Below are 18,091 nucleotides of genomic sequence, written 5' to 3'. Positions count from 1 at the left end.
TGGTATGTTAGTAGCAGGAAGTGACTGGTATGTCAGTAGCAGGAAGTGACTGGTATGTTAGTAGCAGGAAGTGACTGGTATGTTAGTAGCAGGAAGTGACTGGTATGTTAGTAGCAGGAAGTGACTGGTATGTTAGTAGCAGGAAGTGACTGGTATGCTCTTGCTCTGTTTACTCTTTGGGAGCTCAGCACACGCTTCCTTGTCACGTGACCACCGCGGTCCAATGAGCGGTGCTTATAAGCCGGTAGCAGGAAGTGGCCAGGAGACAGGAAGTGATTGTATTTCTGCTGGAGGCAGCTTTTAAATCTCCCTTTCACCTGAAATATTCTAAACTACATGCCTATTTGTTACTTTGCAGAGCTGACTTCCATTCTTTGTCATGAAGTTGTGTTTGACTGCAGAAGCTGAGTTGGTGAGTCCATATTGATGACAAAAGCACTTCAAGCATTCATCTTTCTGCATTGCAACATCTTTGTGGAATATTCTCAATCCTCCTTATTAACATGTTTATGACTTCAACTAATGATCACATTTGTGTATTGAATGTACTTTTAAATGTGTTTGGATAAAAAAGAACATTTAGTGCACTGACTGCTTTGTGTTGGTCATAATTATGCTGCTAATGGTTATTGGAACATTTTATTGCATATTGTGATTCTGATATGTTTATTGATTTATATTGTCCAATATTGAGGAAAGAACTAGAAATTATTGAATATGTATTATGAATACTATATTAAATGATATATTATGAATACTTGATCACGCAATTTAGTGTTATTTAAGGAAGATAATTAGTGTACACATGGATTTATAAGAATAGTCTTGGCTTACACAGGACAAGCTTCTCTTTTTGATGGCCATCTAAGGAAAATAATCATCTAGTCCAAGTGTAATAGTGTGATGTTGTTGCGCTATATTTTGAACGAGACAAGGTGTTATGTTTTATTTTGAAGTATTGGTTTTATTTTGAAGAACCGGATGTCCGGTGCAGGAAGTGACTTTGCGTTTTTTTTTCGGGTCTTTACTTCCTCTTCTATCGGACTTTTGATGATGAGGTAATAGTTCTTCATTGCTCTGTTTCTTGTGTAAATATTATTTCAAAACTTTCATATTACTTTAAAATTTAAAACATTAATGTTGTAGGTATAAGTGATGTGTGGTTTTAAGTATTTTTTTATGCATAATTTTGGTAAGTAAGGATTAGAGCGTCGAATGTTTGAAATGTTTGGTCATAATTACACATGCTATTTACGCAGGTATCACTCCGCCAGAAAAGTAGAGACCTGTGTATGTGTTTCATGTTTCCAACAAAGGTATGTGGATTTGTGTATTATTATTATTTTTTTGTGATAAAACGTTTTTGTTATTGTAATTTAAATTATTATTTTTATATGAATGACTGTTATTTACTTTCTCTTCTATCGGACTTTTGATGATGAGGTATCACTCCGCCAGAAAAGTAGAGACCTGTGTATGTGTTTCATGTTTCCAACAAAGGTGGCCAATAAATGATGAAACGTCGGAATGGTGGAGTGTCTCCTACTTATAAAAACTACACAACGCAGAATAAGACTCACTACACAAGGATGGGTTTTAGAAGATTCCAGCTGGTAGGAGACTCTTCAGCCAACACTTTGCAATTAATACTTTACCTGCAGAACATGGACTGTACTGTCATCCTCTTTCCAAGAACTATTAAGTCTTAGCTGAGATTTGAACAACATCCAGAGACACTGATTAGTTTAAATGGAATTGTATATATTTATATATTGTACTTATGTTTGTTTCTTCAATTAGCTTTCATTTTGAATGTCCATTCAACTCATTGTGTGTATATATTTGCTGTCCATCATTGTGTGTGTATATCTGCTGTCCATCATTGTGTGTATATCTGCTGTCCATCATTGTGTGTATATATCTGCTGTCCATCATTGTGTGTATATATCTGCTGTCCATCATTGTGTGTATATATCTGCTGTCCATCATTGTGTGTGTATATCTGCTGTCCATCATTGTGTGTGTATATCTGCTGTCCATCATTGTGTGTGTATATCTGCTGTCCATCATTGTGTGTGTATATCTGCTGTCCATCATTGTGTGTGTATATCTGCTGTCCATCATTGTGTGTGTATATCTGCTGTCCATCATTGTGTGTGTATATCTGCTGTCCATCATTGTGTGTATATATCTGCTGTCCATCATTGTGTGTGTATATATCTGCTGTCCATCATTGTGTGTGTATATATCTGCTGTCCATCATTGTGTGTATATATATCTGCTGTCCATCATTGTGTGTGTATATCTGCTGTCCATCATTGTGTGTGTATATCTGCTGTCCATCATTGTGTGTGTATATCTGCTGTCCATCATTGTGTGTGTATATCTGCTGTCCATCATTGTGTGTGTATATCTGCTGTCCATCATTGTGTGTATATATCTGCTGTCCATCATTGTGTGTATATATCTGCTGTCCATCATTGTGTGTATATATCTGCTGTCCATCATTGTGTGTATATATCTGCTGTCCATCATTCTGTGTGTGTATATCTGCTGTCCATCATTCTGTGTGTGTATATCTGCTGTCCATCATTCTGTGTGTGTATATCTGCTGTCCATCATTCTGTGTGTGTATATCTGCTGTCCATCATTCTGTGTGTGTATATCTGCTGTCCATCATTGTGTGTGTATATCTGCTGTCCATCATTGTGTGTATATATCTGCTGTCCATCATTGTGTGTATATATCTGCTGTCCATCATTGTGTGTATATATCTGCTGTCCATCATTGTGTGTGTATATCTGCTGTCCATCATTGTGTGTGTATATCTGCTGTCCATCATTGTGTGTATATATCTGCTGTCCATCATTGTGTGTATATATCTGCTGTCCATCATTGTGTGTATATATCTGCTGTCCATCATTGTGTGTATATATCTGCTGTCCATCATTGTGTGTATATATCTGCTGTCCCATCATTGTGTGTATATATCTGCTGTCCATCATTGTGTGTATATATCTGCTGTCCCATCATTGTGTGTATATATCTGCTGTCCATCATTGTGTGTATATATCTGCTGTCCATCATTGTGTGTATATATCTGCTGTCCCATCATTGTGTGTATATATCTGCTGTCCATCATTGTGTGTGTATATCTGCTGTCCATCATTGTGTGTATATATCTGCTGTCCATCATTGTGTGTGTGTGTATCTGCTGTTGCTATTCCATTGATTTGTAGCACGTATAGGTTACAAAATTAGATACACATACATTTCTAAATACCGACACACATTTTTAAATAAACACACACATTTATATATATATACACATCCACACACAGTTATAAATACACACACACATTTGTAAATACACACGCATTTTCATAAATACACGCATTTATAAATAAACACACACACACACCCACATTTAAAAATACCCACACACATTTATCAATACACACACGTTTATAAACATACACACATTTATACATTCACACACACATTTGTAAATACACATACTTTTTATGAATACATACATTTATAAATACACACTCACACATTTACAAGTACACACATCTGTAAGTAAACACAAATTTATGGATACACACACACTATCATAAATACACACATTTCTAAATACACACATTCATAAATACATACATACACACAAAAATATTCATAAATACATACACACACACATTTATAAATATACACGTTTATGAATACACACACATATTTGTGAATACACATGCTTTTATGAATACACACACATATTTGTAAATACAAACCATTATAAATACAAACACACACATGCATTCATAAACACACACATATAAATACACGCTTTTATAAATACATGCACACACATTTGTGAATACACACAAACATATATCAATACACACACACGCACACACATTTGTAAATACACACAGACACGTTTATAAATTGTGTGTGTGTGTGTGTGTGTGTGTGTGTGTGTGTGTGTGTGTGTGTGTGTGTGTGTGTGTGTGTGTGTGTGTGTGTGTACCTGCACATGCTGCTCTTGCGTGAGCAGGAGCTGCTCGGGGAGGAGGGAGGAGTCTGATAGGACCAACTGTAGTCTGAACCTTTCAGATCCTGGATCACCTGGAGTCACACACACACACACACACACACACACACACACACACACACACACACACACACTACTTCAGTCTGGTTTTGTGTGAGGGTGTGATATTTCAACAATATGTTGTCAAGAGACAAGACTATGTGAGTAAAGTAGGATCTACTTTAGAGTAGTCAGTGTGCATCTTGTAAACAACAATGTGTAACCATGCTTCAACAAGATCATTGTGTCTTGTCTCCAGTCAAGCATGGCCCCAGGTTGCATGAGTGCTGCCGACACTGGAGAGTTGTGGTTCATTGAGAAAGAGCATGAATCCCAACATCCATCCATCTTCTTCTGCTTGTCCGAGGTGGGGTCGCGGGGGCAGCAGCCTAAGCAGAGAAGCCCAGACTTCCCTCTTCCCAGCCATTATGTCCAGCCTCTCCCGGGGTATCCTGAGGCATTCCCCGGCCAGCTGGGAGACATAGTCTCCCCAACGTGTCCTGGGTCTTCCCCGTGGCCTTCTACTAGCCGGATAGTTGGAACACACCCTCTGGTTCCCCTTCTTAAAGAGAGGAACCACCACTCCCGTCTGCCGATCCAGAGGCCCCCCACCCCACCCCCCACCCAAGACAGAGTCTTGTCAACCAAGACAGCCCCACAGCATCTAGAGCTTTAAGGAACTCTGGGCGTGTTTCATCCAACCCCGGGGCCTTGCCACTGAGGAGCTTTTTAACTACCTCAACCTCAGCCCCAGAAATAGGAGAGTCCACCACAGATCCCCCAGGCACTGTTTCCTCATAGGAAGACGTGTCCACAACATCTGCAGTAGAGGTCATCAGAACATCATCTGCACCATACACGGTGTTGATAGTGCCTGCTTCCCCTTCCTGAGGCAGTGGATGGTGGTCTAGAATCGCTTTGAAGTCATCCAGAAGTCAGTACCTGTCCACTGCCTCCGGAGTCCTATGAGCCAAAAGAACCCGATAGGACTCTTTCTTCAGCTTGACGGCATCCCTCACTGCTGGTGTCCACCAACAGGTTCTAGGATTACTGCCCCGACAGGCACCAACTACCTTGCGGCCACAGCTCCAATCAGTCGCCTCGACAATAGAGGTTCGGAACATGGTCCACTCGGACTCAATGTCCAGCACCTCCCTCGTGACATGTTCAAAGTTCTTCTGGAGGCGGGAATTGAAACTCTCTCTGACAGGAGACTCTGCCAGACATCCCCAGCAGACCCTCACAATGCGTTTGGGCCTGCCAGGTCCGTCCGGCATCCTCCCCCACCATCGCAGCCAACTCACCACCAGGTGGTGATCGGTAGAAAGCTCCGCCCCTCTCTTTACCCGAGTGTCCAAAACATAAGGCCGCAAATCCGATGACACAAGGTGGCGACTTGTCCAGAGTGTACCCTGCCTTCCGCCCGATTGTAGCTGAGATAGGCGCCAGCGCCTCCCGCGACCCCGAAAGGGAATAAGCGGTAGAAAATGGATGGATGGATGGACAACTATAAAGTCGATCATGGAACTGCGGCCTAGGGTGTCCTGGTGCCAAGTGCACATATGGACACCCTTATGTTTGAACATGGTGTTTGTTATGGACAATCCGTGACGAGCACAAAAGTCCAATAACAAAACACCACTCGGGTTCAGATCCGGGCGGCCATTCTTCCCAATCACGCCTCTCCAGGTTTCACTGTCGTTGCCAACATGAGCGTTGAAGTCCCCCAGTAGGACAAGGGAATCACCTGGGGGAGCACTTTCCAGAATCCAAAAAGGGTGGGTACTCTGAGCTGCTGTTTGGTGCGTAAGCACAAACAACAGTCAGGACCCGTCACCCCCACCCGAAGGTGGAGGGAGGCTACCCTCTCGTCCACTGGGTTGAACTCCAACGTGCAGGCTTTGAGCCGGAGGGGCAACCAGAATTGCCCTCCCAGCCCGTCGCCTCTCACTGCCTGCAACACCAGAGTGGAAAACAGTCCAGTCCCTCTCGGAGAACTGGTTCCAGAGCCCTTGCTGTGTGTCCGACTATATCTAGCTGGAACTTCTCTACCTCGCGCCCCAGCTCAGGCTCCTTCTTCTCCAGCGAGGTGAGGTTCCACGTCCCAAGAGCTAGCTTATGATCAGACCGCCAAGTGCCCTGCCTTTGGTTGCTGCCCAGCTCACAATGCACCTGACCTCTATGGCCCCTCCCATGAGTGGTGACCCCATTGGAGGGGGAGACCCACGTTGCCTCTTCGGGCTGTGCCTGGTCGGGCCCCTTGGGAACAGGCCCGGCCATCAGGCCTGGCTCCAAAAGGGGGGCCCAGGTAACTCGTGTCCCTCACCTAGGACCTGTTTGTCTTGGGAGACCCTACCAGGGGGAAAAGAAACCTCTGGACAACATAGCTCCTAAGATCATTGGGACACACAAACTCCTCTACCTTGAGAAGGTGGCAGCTCAGAGAGTACTGAGAAATACTGAAGATGTTGGTCTTTGGTGTTGGTCATGTCAAGGTCTTGGGGCTACATGAGTGCTGCTGACACTGGATAGTTGTGGTTCTCAGAGGAAGAACGTGAATTCCAACGTGTGCTGTGAAATAATGTGGATCCACTCATGTTGTGTCGGAGTTAGTTACATTGAGGCGAAACATGAATTCCAACTTGTATTTTGAAATACTGAGGATCTGCTCCCTGTGTGGTGGCAAGGGCATGGACTTGGGCCGCATGAGTGCTGCCGGGACCCTATGGACTGCAGCAAGAACCCTTGCAGTGCTGGATAACTACAGTACCATCGCACAAAGTGGTCACACCATGTGGGTGAGAAGCTCTGCCATCCAGGAGGAGCTCAAAGGGTGGAGTGCCATCTCCGGGTTGGGGAGGAGACCCTGCCCCAAGTGGAGGAGTTCAAGTACTTGGGAGTCTTGTTCACAAGTGGATGGTGAGATGGACTGGTGGATCGGTGCGGCGTATTCAGTAATGCGGACGCTGTATCGATCTGTTGTGGTGAAGAAGGAGCTGAGCCGGAAGGCAAAGCTCTCAATTTACCGGTCGATCTACGTTCCCATCCTCACCTATGGTCATGAGCTTTGGGTCATGACCGAAAGGACAAGATCACAGGTACAAGCGGCCCAAATGAGTTTGGGTCTCTCCCTTAGAGATAGGGTGAGAAGCTCTGTCATCTGGGAGGGACTCAAAGTAAAGCTGCTGCTCCTCCACATGGAGAGGAGCCAGATGAGGTGGTTCGGGCATCTGGTCAGGATGCCACCCCAACGCCTCCCTAGGTAGGTGTTTATGGCACGTCCGACCAGTAGGAGGCCACGGGCAAGACCCAGGACACGCTGGGAAGACTATGTCTCCTGGCTGGCCTGGGAACGACTCAGGATCCCCCAGGAGGAGCTGGACAAAGTGTCTGGGGAGAGGAAAGTCTGGGCTTCCCTGCTTAGGCTGCTGCCCCCGCGACCCCAGAAGATGGATGGAGTCATCTTCTCTAAAGGTGTCTCACCTGTTCACTGGCGGGGGGGAGTTTGTGAGGGTCAGAGGTCAGCAGGGTGAGGTCGTCGATGATGGCCTGGAGGTGCGTGATCTCGCCCAACATGGCGATCTCTCCGTTCTGACACAAACAAACAAACATCAGCTAGCCCGTTAGCGCCGGACAAAGTTAGCGCGTGGCCCTGGCCGCTTACCACCACGGGCTGCAGGAAGCCGATGAAGGTGCAGAAGCGTCCGCGCTCCTCCACCAGGGCGCGCCGCACCGCCTGCTTCTCCATCTCCTCCATCAGCAGACACATGTCCGTCACGTCCTGCACCGCGCTGTCCAGCTGAGGTTGCAGGTCGCCGCGTCCTGCCGGCCGCTAACTCGTTAGCTAACACTGACAAGCTACTACTTCCTGTTTAAAAGGACCTGAACAGGAAATGGTTGCAGTTTGGTGGCATGCAGAGAGGCGGCGGCAGAGATGGCGTACCTAATGTTTTGGCCGATGAGGGTGCACACCAGTTAGCATGCTAGCCTCTTGTTTGGCTAATCTACACCTCAGAGTCCTAAATCTTCTGTTACTTCAGGCATGCTAACTGTTAGTTACAGTTGGTAGCATGATGCTGTCTGGCTACTCCTGTTAGCTTGCCAACATGCTGAGGCTAAGGTGCTAACACCTCAGAGTCATCATTTTAGCGCTTGACATGACACCAGCTAACTGGAAGCATGCTAACTGTTAGCTACAGTTGGTAGCATGATGCTGTCTGGCTACTCCTGTTAGCTTGCCAACATGCTGAGGCTAAGGTGCTAACACCTCAGAGTCATCATTTTAGCGCTTGACATGACACCAGCTAACTGGAAGCATGCTAATTGTTAGCTACAGTTGGTAGCATGATGCTGTCTGGCTACTCCTGTTAGCTTGGCACCATGCTGAGGCTAACGTGCTAACACCTCAGAGTCATCACTTTAGCGCTTGATATGACACCAGCTAACTGGAAGCATGCTAACTGTTAGCTACAGTTGGTAGCATGATGCTGTCTGGCTACTCCTGTTAGCTTGCCAACATGCTGAGGCTTACGTGCTAACACCTCAGAGTCATCATTTTAGCCCTTGACATGACACCAGCTAACTGGAAGCATGCTAACATCAATGTTTTAGCATCTTAGCTTTCTTTTTGGCCCCTTTTGCAGATCCTCGCCCTACAATTGTATACTTTGTTACCTAACGCTATCTGGATAGCAGGCTAACTGTCAACATTTCAGTTAGCATTTCCAGCACAATTAAAATTGCATTTTGTGGTTTTCTAACCAACGGGAAAACAACAAATGCAAATATAAACCTAATTGTAAGAAAAAGTTGTAAAAGTTAAAACTCACTTTTTTACAACAATGACTAGCATTTTTGTCCATTTGGGTTTTGGCTTTGCTTCTTTTTACACTTTGACACTTGAGAATGTTAAAAAATAAACAATGTTTCACTGGTTAGCTTCTTTTTGCACTTGTGTGATCATCAACATGCTAGACTGTAGTTTGACCCTGGAACAGACCAATTTGCAGGTTTTGATGACTGTTTAAATGAAGGTTAAAGATGGCCGCTAACGAAGCTCATGCATGATTGGTCCACTGCTGATGATTGACACTTACCCTGCATCTCTGTCGGCAGCGGGGGGGTAGGAGGGGCCGGGGGAGGGGTCAAAGTCAGCCTCGTTAATGTTAAGCCAACACATGAGATTCATTTGCATATTATATTTTCCTTTGTTCAAAAAGAAGCTCGTAATCTGCCTGGCAACAGAATGAAAAGGTGAATGATTGGCTGAGGAAATAAAAATGTCCACCAGATGGCGATGCCCTTCACTACTAGTCATTTTATTTATTTTTTATTACAAAATAATAATAATAGTGACCAAAAAAGTAAGATTAAATTAAATGTAAATTTACATTGAAATGTTCATTTTATATAAAAAATATTAATAATTACTCAAAAAGGTTAAACTTTTATTTGAAATATTTAGATATTTAGAAAAATAATAATTACCAAACAAATGACCAAACGTATTAGATACATTTACATTAAAATATGAATATGAAAATAATGAATACAAAAAATTTAAAAACATTTTATATATGTATTTATGTATGTATATATGTATATGAATAATTAATCAATTATTTAATATTTAATTAGATAAAAAATACAAATAAAGACAGAAATTCTAAATATTTAAATTAAAAATAATGATTACCAAACAAATAACCAAATACATAAAATAAAACAAAAAACCTATGAAAATTATATTGAATACATTGAAATAAATTTAAACAGTACATTAAAAAAATGAAGAAGATACAATACAGTGGAATATATATAAAAATGTGTATATGTATGATATGATAAAAAAAGGTATTCAAATATTTGAAATAATAATAATGCTAATAATAATAAAATAGTAATATTTACCAAAAAATAAAATAAAAAAACCTATGTAAAAATAATAATTCATAGATTTAAATAAATAAAACAATACTAAAAAACAATACAATAAAATAAAAATAAACTACATATCAAAAATGTATATATATTTATATAATATGTTAGGTGGTAAAAATGAAGTAAGCTCCATCATCCCGACAAGGCTGTATTGCTGGTCAGGGAAACCTGCTAACAGGATTGTGGGGATGAAATAGAATTGGCGTTTATGTGATAATAAATACAACAAATAACTCTTAAGCATGATTTCTGTCAATTAGTTAAACAAGACTCCTGTAAGCATGATTTCTGTCAATTAGTTAAACAAGACTCCTGACCTCTGACCTCTTGACCCTCACCTTTGCGCGCCTTCTTCTGCAGCTTGATGGTGTCGGACGACTTCTTCTTGATCTCCTGACGTGAGCGCTTGTACTCTGTGCAGAAAGAGAGAGAGTGAAGGAGGGTTCAGGCGGCCCACGACCTCTGACCTTTTACCTTTGGCGTGGTCTTTGTCCAGCTGGCTGGCCGTCTTCTTCCAGTCCTCCATCTTGTCTGCCAGGGGGGTGATCAGACTCTCCAGCAGGGCGCTGACCACACACACACACTCATCAGTCTGTGGAGGGGCCTGGTGAGTACCCAAGGGGGGCCCTGAGAGGCTCCTGAACATTACTTCCCCATTTGAGGGGCTTTTTTTTCACGCTGTGTAATATATATATATATATATATATATGTATATATTATACATATGTACATTTATGTATGCATGCTAACTTTAGCATGCTAATATACATTCATATATACATGTAGGGACGGCGTGGCGCAGTGGAGGAATGTGGCCGTGCGCAACCCGAGGGTCCCTGGTTCAAATCCCACCTAGTACCAACCTCGTCACGTCCGTTGTGTCCTGAGCAAGACACTTCACCCTTGCTCCTGATGGGTGCTGGTTAGCGCCTTCCATGGCAGCTCCCTCCATCAGTGTGTGAATGTGTGTGTGAATGTGGAAGTAGTGTCAAAGCACTTTGAGTACCTTGAAGGTAGAAAAAGGGCTATACAAGTACAACCCATTTATGTATTACATAGGTACATGTAATGTATACATGCCAACTTTAGCATACTAATATACATTCATATATACATGTATTACGTAGGTACATTTAATGTATACATGCTAACTTTAGCATGTTAATATACATTCATATATACATGTATTACGTAGGTACATTTAATGTATACATGCTAACTTTAGCATGCTAATATACATTCATATATACATGTATTACGTAGGTACATTTAATGTATACATGCTAACTTTAGCATGCTAATATACATTCATATATACATGTATTACGTAGGTACATTTAATGTATACATGCTAACTTTAGCATGCTAATATACATACATATATACATGTATTACGTAGGTACATTTAATGTATACATGCTAACTTTAGCATGCTAATATACATATATTACGTAGCTACATTTAATGTATACATGCTAACTTTAGCATGCTAATATACATCTATCACCATTCTTCCAAACGGCCGCGATGTGGCAAGACGCTAACAGCGCGGACAGGAAGTAGCGAGCTAGCTTACTTGGTGAACTGCCTGAGTTTGGCCTCGATGCTGCGATGTCTCATGCACATCCTGGTCAGCGCCGAGCCGATGTCTCGCGTGGCTCCTGGACATGGACACACAAACACACTCAGACCAGCTGGCCCGCCTTTTTTATCCTTCCTAACTTCTTCTTACACTTGCAAGACAAACACAAACTGTTGAAAATGTGGTGGTTTTCTCTTTGACTTGGAACAGGAAGTGTGCTTTGTTTGCAAGGAAGGAAGGAAGGATTGATAGGTTGATTGATTTTGGTTGGAATAAAAATGCATTCATTCATACAGTTGATTGATAATAAAAATAATAATAATAATTACGATAATCAAATACTTGGTTCCACATGACATCATCTCATTTGCATAATTCTCTCCATCAAATCACGGCAGCTTTTCCAGAAAGTTGAGGCAGAAGTTGCAATATTTTGAAGCATTTTTCAATAACATGAAATCAAGTCGTTGTTTTATTTGATCAATGTTGTTGTTTTTGATTGATTGCACCTGGATCTCCAAAAGTTCAACACCCGTGAAACAATCTGTGTTGATGTTTTACTTTAAAATAGACACTAGGTGGCAGTAAATGCACTTTCTCGTTGTCAAATATCTTTTATATAAATACAGCTTAAATATATAAATACTTGTTAAATATATAAATAGTTTTTAAATATATAAATATGTGTTAAATATATAACTACCTGATACATATGTATATATACTTGTTAAATATATAAATACATGTTAAATATATAAATATATGTTAAATATATAAATACATGTTAAATATATAAATACTTGTTAAATATATAAATATTTTTTTAAATATATAAATACATGTTAAATATATAAATATTTTTTGAAATATATAAATACATGTTAAATATATAAATACAAGTTAAATGTATAAATACCTGTTAAATATATAAATATTTTTTTAAATATATAAATACATGTTAAATATATAAATCAATGTTAAATATATAAGTACATGTGAAATATATAAATACTTGTTAAATATAGAAATATTTTTCTAAATATATAAATACAAGTTTATAAACACTTGTTTTACGTATAAGTATCTGTTAAATATATAAATACATGTTTAATGTACAAGTACATGTTAAATGTATAAAAAGTACATCCTGCGTCACAATCTACTTGACATTGTGCATGCAGGTAGGCCCAGGCCACGCCCCCTCATAAATATGCAAATCATATTGAAAGCAGGTCTGACCAATCAGAAGTCAGTAGGAGGGAGGGTGAGATATTGCTGGGATTGTATCTATACTGATACCAACATTGTTATGCCTAATTGATACTGATACCGATATTCCTTATTGATACCCGTACAAATATTCTTTATTCATATGATACCAATATCGACATTCCTCATTGATACTGATCCCAATATCGATATTACTTAGCGATACTGATACCAGTAGTAATATCCTTATTGATACTGATACCAATATCGATATTACTTATTGATACTGACACCAATATCAATATTCCTTAGAGTTACTTACACCAATATCGATATTCCTCAGAGATACTGGTACCGATATTCCATAGTGTTATGTTTACCAATATTAACATTCCTTATTGATACTGATACTAATATCTATATTTCTTGTTGATACTGATACCAATATTGATAGTCCTTAGCGACACTGATACCAGTATGATTATTCCTATTGATACTGATACCAATATCAATTATCCTTAGAGATACTGTCACCAATATCGATATTCCTCAGAGATACTGATACCAAATCGATATTCCTTAGAGATGCTAATACCAATATCGATATTTATTTGCTATACTGATACCAATAGTAATAGTCCTTATTGATACAGATATCAATATCGAAATTACTTATTGCTACTGATACCAATATCGATATTCTTTAGAGATACTGACACTAATATCGATATTCCTTAGCAACACTGATACCAATATTATCATTCCCTTTTGATACTGATACCAATATCAATATTCCTTAGAGATACTGACATCAATATCGATATTCCTCAGAGATACTGATACCAACATCGATATTCCTTAGAAATACTGATACGAATATCAATATTTATTTGCGATACTGATACCAATATTGACATTCCTTATTGATTTTAATACTAATATTCATATTCCTTATTGATACTCATACAAATCTTGATATTCCTTAAAGATACTGACACCAATATCAATATTCCTCAGAGATACTGATACCAACATCGATATTCCTTAGAGATGCTGATACAAATATTGATATTCATTCGCAATACAGATACCAATATTGACATTCCTCATTGATCTTGATACCATTATTGATATTCCTGAGATATACTGATACCAATATCAATATGCCTTATTGGTACTGATACCGATATCGATATTCCTTACTGATACCAACATCAATATTCCTTATTGATACTGGTACTATATGTAATTATTACAAATAAATATGTGGGAAAAAGGCATTTTTATCATTTGAATGAGACTGTGCACCAGCAACATCACGTAACGTCTCACAGGAGGAAGTCTTGTATCGACAGCTACAGATGCTAGTTAAGTGGTGTTCACTTCAAGCTGGCAACACCTCTCATCATACCTTAGTTGTCATTACTCCCAGAGGACTATCTTCTTCTTTGAGGAGAGAATATTGTTGTTGCAACTTTAGTGTGGTGTTGCTTCCTTATTTGTCATTACTCCCAGAGGATTATCTTCTACTCGTTGATGGGTAGTAGCAGCGTGTCATAATCAATATGATGGATAGCAGTATCATTAGTCCACAATCCTGGACCCACCCAACTAGGGACCGGTACCAAAAAGTACCGGGTATACATCCCAAGTTGGAGGAGCTTGTTTTTCCTGATTGGAGCGCAGACGGAGTGTTTGTCCGCCTGACTTTTGAGTGTTGATGTCATCAGCTGCACTATCTTGTAATGACAGTCCCATCATAAAGTGTTGATGAGCCACCAGAGCAGACTGATCTATCTGTGGCAAAATGTACGGGAAACTGTCCATGAAGGGATCTTTCATCCGCAGGACTGACACACACACACACACACACACTCTTGTTGAGATCCAAACAAAAGTGCTCCATTCATAATTAACAAATTCTTTCCTCATGCTTCTGTTCTACCCGGCAACCGTTCAATAAGTCCAGCCTATCATCCAACCATCCCCCCACACACACACACACTGGGGCAGTACAGCTCGTTTGGTAGAGTGGCCGTGCCAGCAACTTGAGGGTTCCAGGTTCGATTCCCGCTTTCGCCATCCTAGTCACTGACGTTGTGTCCTTGGGCAAGACACTTTACCCACCTGCTGCCAGTGCCACCCACACTGCTTTAAATGTAACTTAGATATTGGCTTTCACTATGTAAAGCGCTTTGAGTCACTAGAGAAAAGCGCTATATAAATATAATTCACTTCACTTCACACACACACACATTTCTACACTGACATTTTAACTAGTGCATGTTCTCCCTCATTAATGCTGACTCCTTACTTTACTAATGACAACAATGTACATTAATGCTGACTCAGCACTTTACTAATGACAACAATGTACATTAATGCTGACTCAGCACTTTATTAATGACAACAATGTACATTAATGCTGACTCAGCACTTTACTAATGACAACAATGTACATTAATGCTGACTCAGCACTTTACTAATGACAACAATGTACATTAATGCTGACTCAGCACTTTATTAATGACAACAATGTACATTAATGCTGACTCAGCACTTTACTAATGACAACAATGTACATTAATGCTGACTCAGCACTTTACAAATGACAACAATGTACATTAATGCTGACTCAGCACTTTACTAATGACAACAATGTACATTAATGCTGACTCAGCACTTTACAAATGACAACAATGTACATTAATGCTGACTCAGCACTTTACAAATGACAACAATGTACATTATTGCTGACTCCTTACTTTACTAATGACAACAATGTACATTAATGCTGACTCAGCACTTTACAAATGACAACATTGTACATTAATGCTGACTCAGCACTTTACTAATGACAACAATGTACATTAATGCTGACTCAGCACTTTACAAATGACAACAATGTACATTAATGCTGACTCAGCACTTTACTAATGACAACAATGTACATTAATGCTGACTCGGCACTTTACTACTGTGGGGCGGCATGGCATAGTGGGTAGAGTGGCTATGCCAGAAACCTGAGGGTTGCAGGTTGGCTTCCCACCTATTGACATCCAAATGGCTGCCGTTGTGTCCTTGAGCAGGACACTTCACCCTTTGCCCCCGGTGCCGCTCACACTGGTGAATGAATGATGAATGAATGACAGGTGGTGGTCGGAGGGGCCATAGGTGCAAACTGGCAGCCACGCTTCCGTCAGTCTACCCCAGGACAGCTGTGGCTACTGATGTAGCTTACCACCACCATCGTGTGAATGAATGATGGCTTCCCACTTCTCTGTCAGCGCTTTGAGTATCTAACAATAGAAAAGCGTGATATAAATCTAATCCATTATTATTATTATTATTATTAATGACAATGTAGATGTTTATGGATTGTCATGTGATCAAAGTCCCACTTTCTCGTGCACTTTTGAGCACTTGATGATGTGTAAGGAGAAGAAAGTGACTCAATGTTGTCCATGATGACAACACATCCAGCAGATCCTGATGCTGCCATTCCTTCCTGTTGCCTAGCAACGCTTCTTAGAGTGATGGTGCAGTTACTCTCTGCAGCTTGACTCAGGAATGTTGGCTGCTGCCAGGTGACACACACACACACACGGGCGCATGCACACACAGGGGTGCAGGTTGCCATGGCAACATGATACAACTACAGACCAGGTCCCATGTCCACACTGAGAACAGATGTAATAGTTTAGTCCTGCAGTGTCACAAGTCAGATATTTGTGTTGGCAGTGTAAACCTCCACATGATGACATCACACACCAGGAAGTGGTGTAAACCTCCACATGATGACATCACACACCAGGAAGTGGTGTAAACCTCCACATGATGACATCACACACCAGGAAGTGGTGTAAACCTCCACATGATGACATCACACACCAGGAAGTGGTGTAAACCTCCACATGATGACATCACACACCAGGAAGTGGTGTAAACCTCCACATGATGACATCACACACCAGGAAGTGGTGTAAACCTCCACATGATGACATCACACACCAGGAAGTGGTGTAAACCTCCACATGACATCACACATCAGGAAGTGGTGTAAACCTCCACATGATGACATCACACACCAGGAAGTGGTGTAAACCTCCACATGATGACATCACACACCAGGAAGTGGTGTAAACCTCCACATGATGACATCACACATCACGACTTTTGTGAGGGACTAGAAGTCTCCCAAATAATGATGTGTATGTATCCTCATGTAACACAGGTGTCAAATACACACACACATTTATAAATACACACACACACATTTATAAATACACACACATGTAACGCAGGTGTCAAATACATTTGTGGAGACTATTAGGCTCTTTCCTTTTATATTTACTCTTTGCGCACTTCCTAGTCACGTGACCGCCACAGTCCAATCAGCTGTAGTTGTATGTTAGTAGCAGGAAGTGACTGGTATGTCAGTTGCAGGAAGTGACTGGTATGTCAGTAGCAGGAAGTGACTGGTATGTTAGTAGCAGGAAGTGACAGGTATGTTAGTAGCAGGAAGTGACTGGTATGTTAGTAGCAGGAAGTGACTGGTATGTTAGTAGCAGGAAGTGACTGGTATGTCAGTAGCAGGAAGTGACTGGTATGTTAGTAGCAGGAAGTGACTGGTATGTTAGTAGCAGGAAGTGACTGGTATGTTAGTAGCAGGAAGTGACTGGTATGTTAGTAGCAGGAAGTGACTGGTATGTCAGTAGCAGGAAGTGACTGGTATGTTAGTAGCAGGAAGTGACTGGTATGTCAGTAGCAGGAAGTGACTGGTATGTCAGTAGCAGGAAGTGACTGGTATGTTAGTAGCAGGAAGTGACTGGTATGTCAGTAGCAGGAAGTGACTGGTATGTTAGTAGCAGGAAGTGACTGGTATGTTAGTAGCAGGAAGTGACTGGTATGTCAGTAGCAGGAAGTGACTGGTATGTTAGTAGCAGGAAGTGACTGGTATGTCAGTAGCAGGAAGTGACTGGTATGTTAGTAGCAGGAAGTGACTGGTATGCTCTTGCTCTGTTTACTCTTTGGGAGCTCAGCGCACTCTTCCTCGTCACGTGACCACTGTGGTCCAATGAGTGGTGCTTATAAGCCGGTAGCAGGAAGTGGCCAGGAGACAGGAAGTGATTGTATTTCTGCTGGAGAGCCAGATTTGTTTTTGTTTTGACTGCAGAAGCTGAGTTGGCCAGGCTTCTCTTTTCGATGGCGAGCTAAGGAAAAGAAGCATCTAGTCCAAGGATCAGTTTTGGCTGGTAAGAGGCTCTTCA

At 41.1% G+C, this 18,091-nt stretch overlaps 1 protein-coding gene and 1 long non-coding RNA gene across 4 annotated transcripts in view; one reads left to right on the top strand and one right to left on the bottom strand.

The window, feature by feature from the left end:
• Positions 1-18,091, bottom strand: part of LOC133547379 (protein MTSS 2-like) — a 72,804-nt gene that overhangs the window by 12,902 nt on the left and 41,811 nt on the right. For all 3 annotated transcript variants that reach the window (XM_061893064.1, XM_061893071.1, XM_061893059.1), the window contains exons 5-10: positions 11,607-11,691; positions 10,505-10,596; positions 10,369-10,443; positions 7,755-7,912; positions 7,574-7,681; positions 4,028-4,125 (exon numbers count right to left, since the gene is read on the bottom strand). In XM_061893064.1, the coding sequence (XP_061749048.1) occupies positions 4,028-4,125; positions 7,574-7,681; positions 7,755-7,912; positions 10,369-10,443; positions 10,505-10,596; positions 11,607-11,691 (616 nt within the window). The remainder of the gene's footprint in view (positions 1-4,027; positions 4,126-7,573; positions 7,682-7,754; positions 7,913-10,368; positions 10,444-10,504; positions 10,597-11,606; positions 11,692-18,091) is intronic.
• Positions 1,139-16,866, top strand: LOC133547405 (uncharacterized). The gene is made up of 3 exons (XR_009805480.1): positions 1,139-1,613; positions 10,452-10,637; positions 16,563-16,866. It is a non-coding gene; the product is annotated as an uncharacterized LOC133547405 (long non-coding RNA).

This window comes from Nerophis ophidion, linkage group LG02 (genome assembly GCF_033978795.1).
Source record: "Nerophis ophidion isolate RoL-2023_Sa linkage group LG02, RoL_Noph_v1.0, whole genome shotgun sequence".
In the NCBI taxonomy this organism is placed as follows: Eukaryota; Metazoa; Chordata; class Actinopteri; order Syngnathiformes; family Syngnathidae; genus Nerophis; species Nerophis ophidion.
Note: the sequence above shows the minus strand (reverse complement) of the source record. Positions and strands in the feature narration are given on the sequence as shown.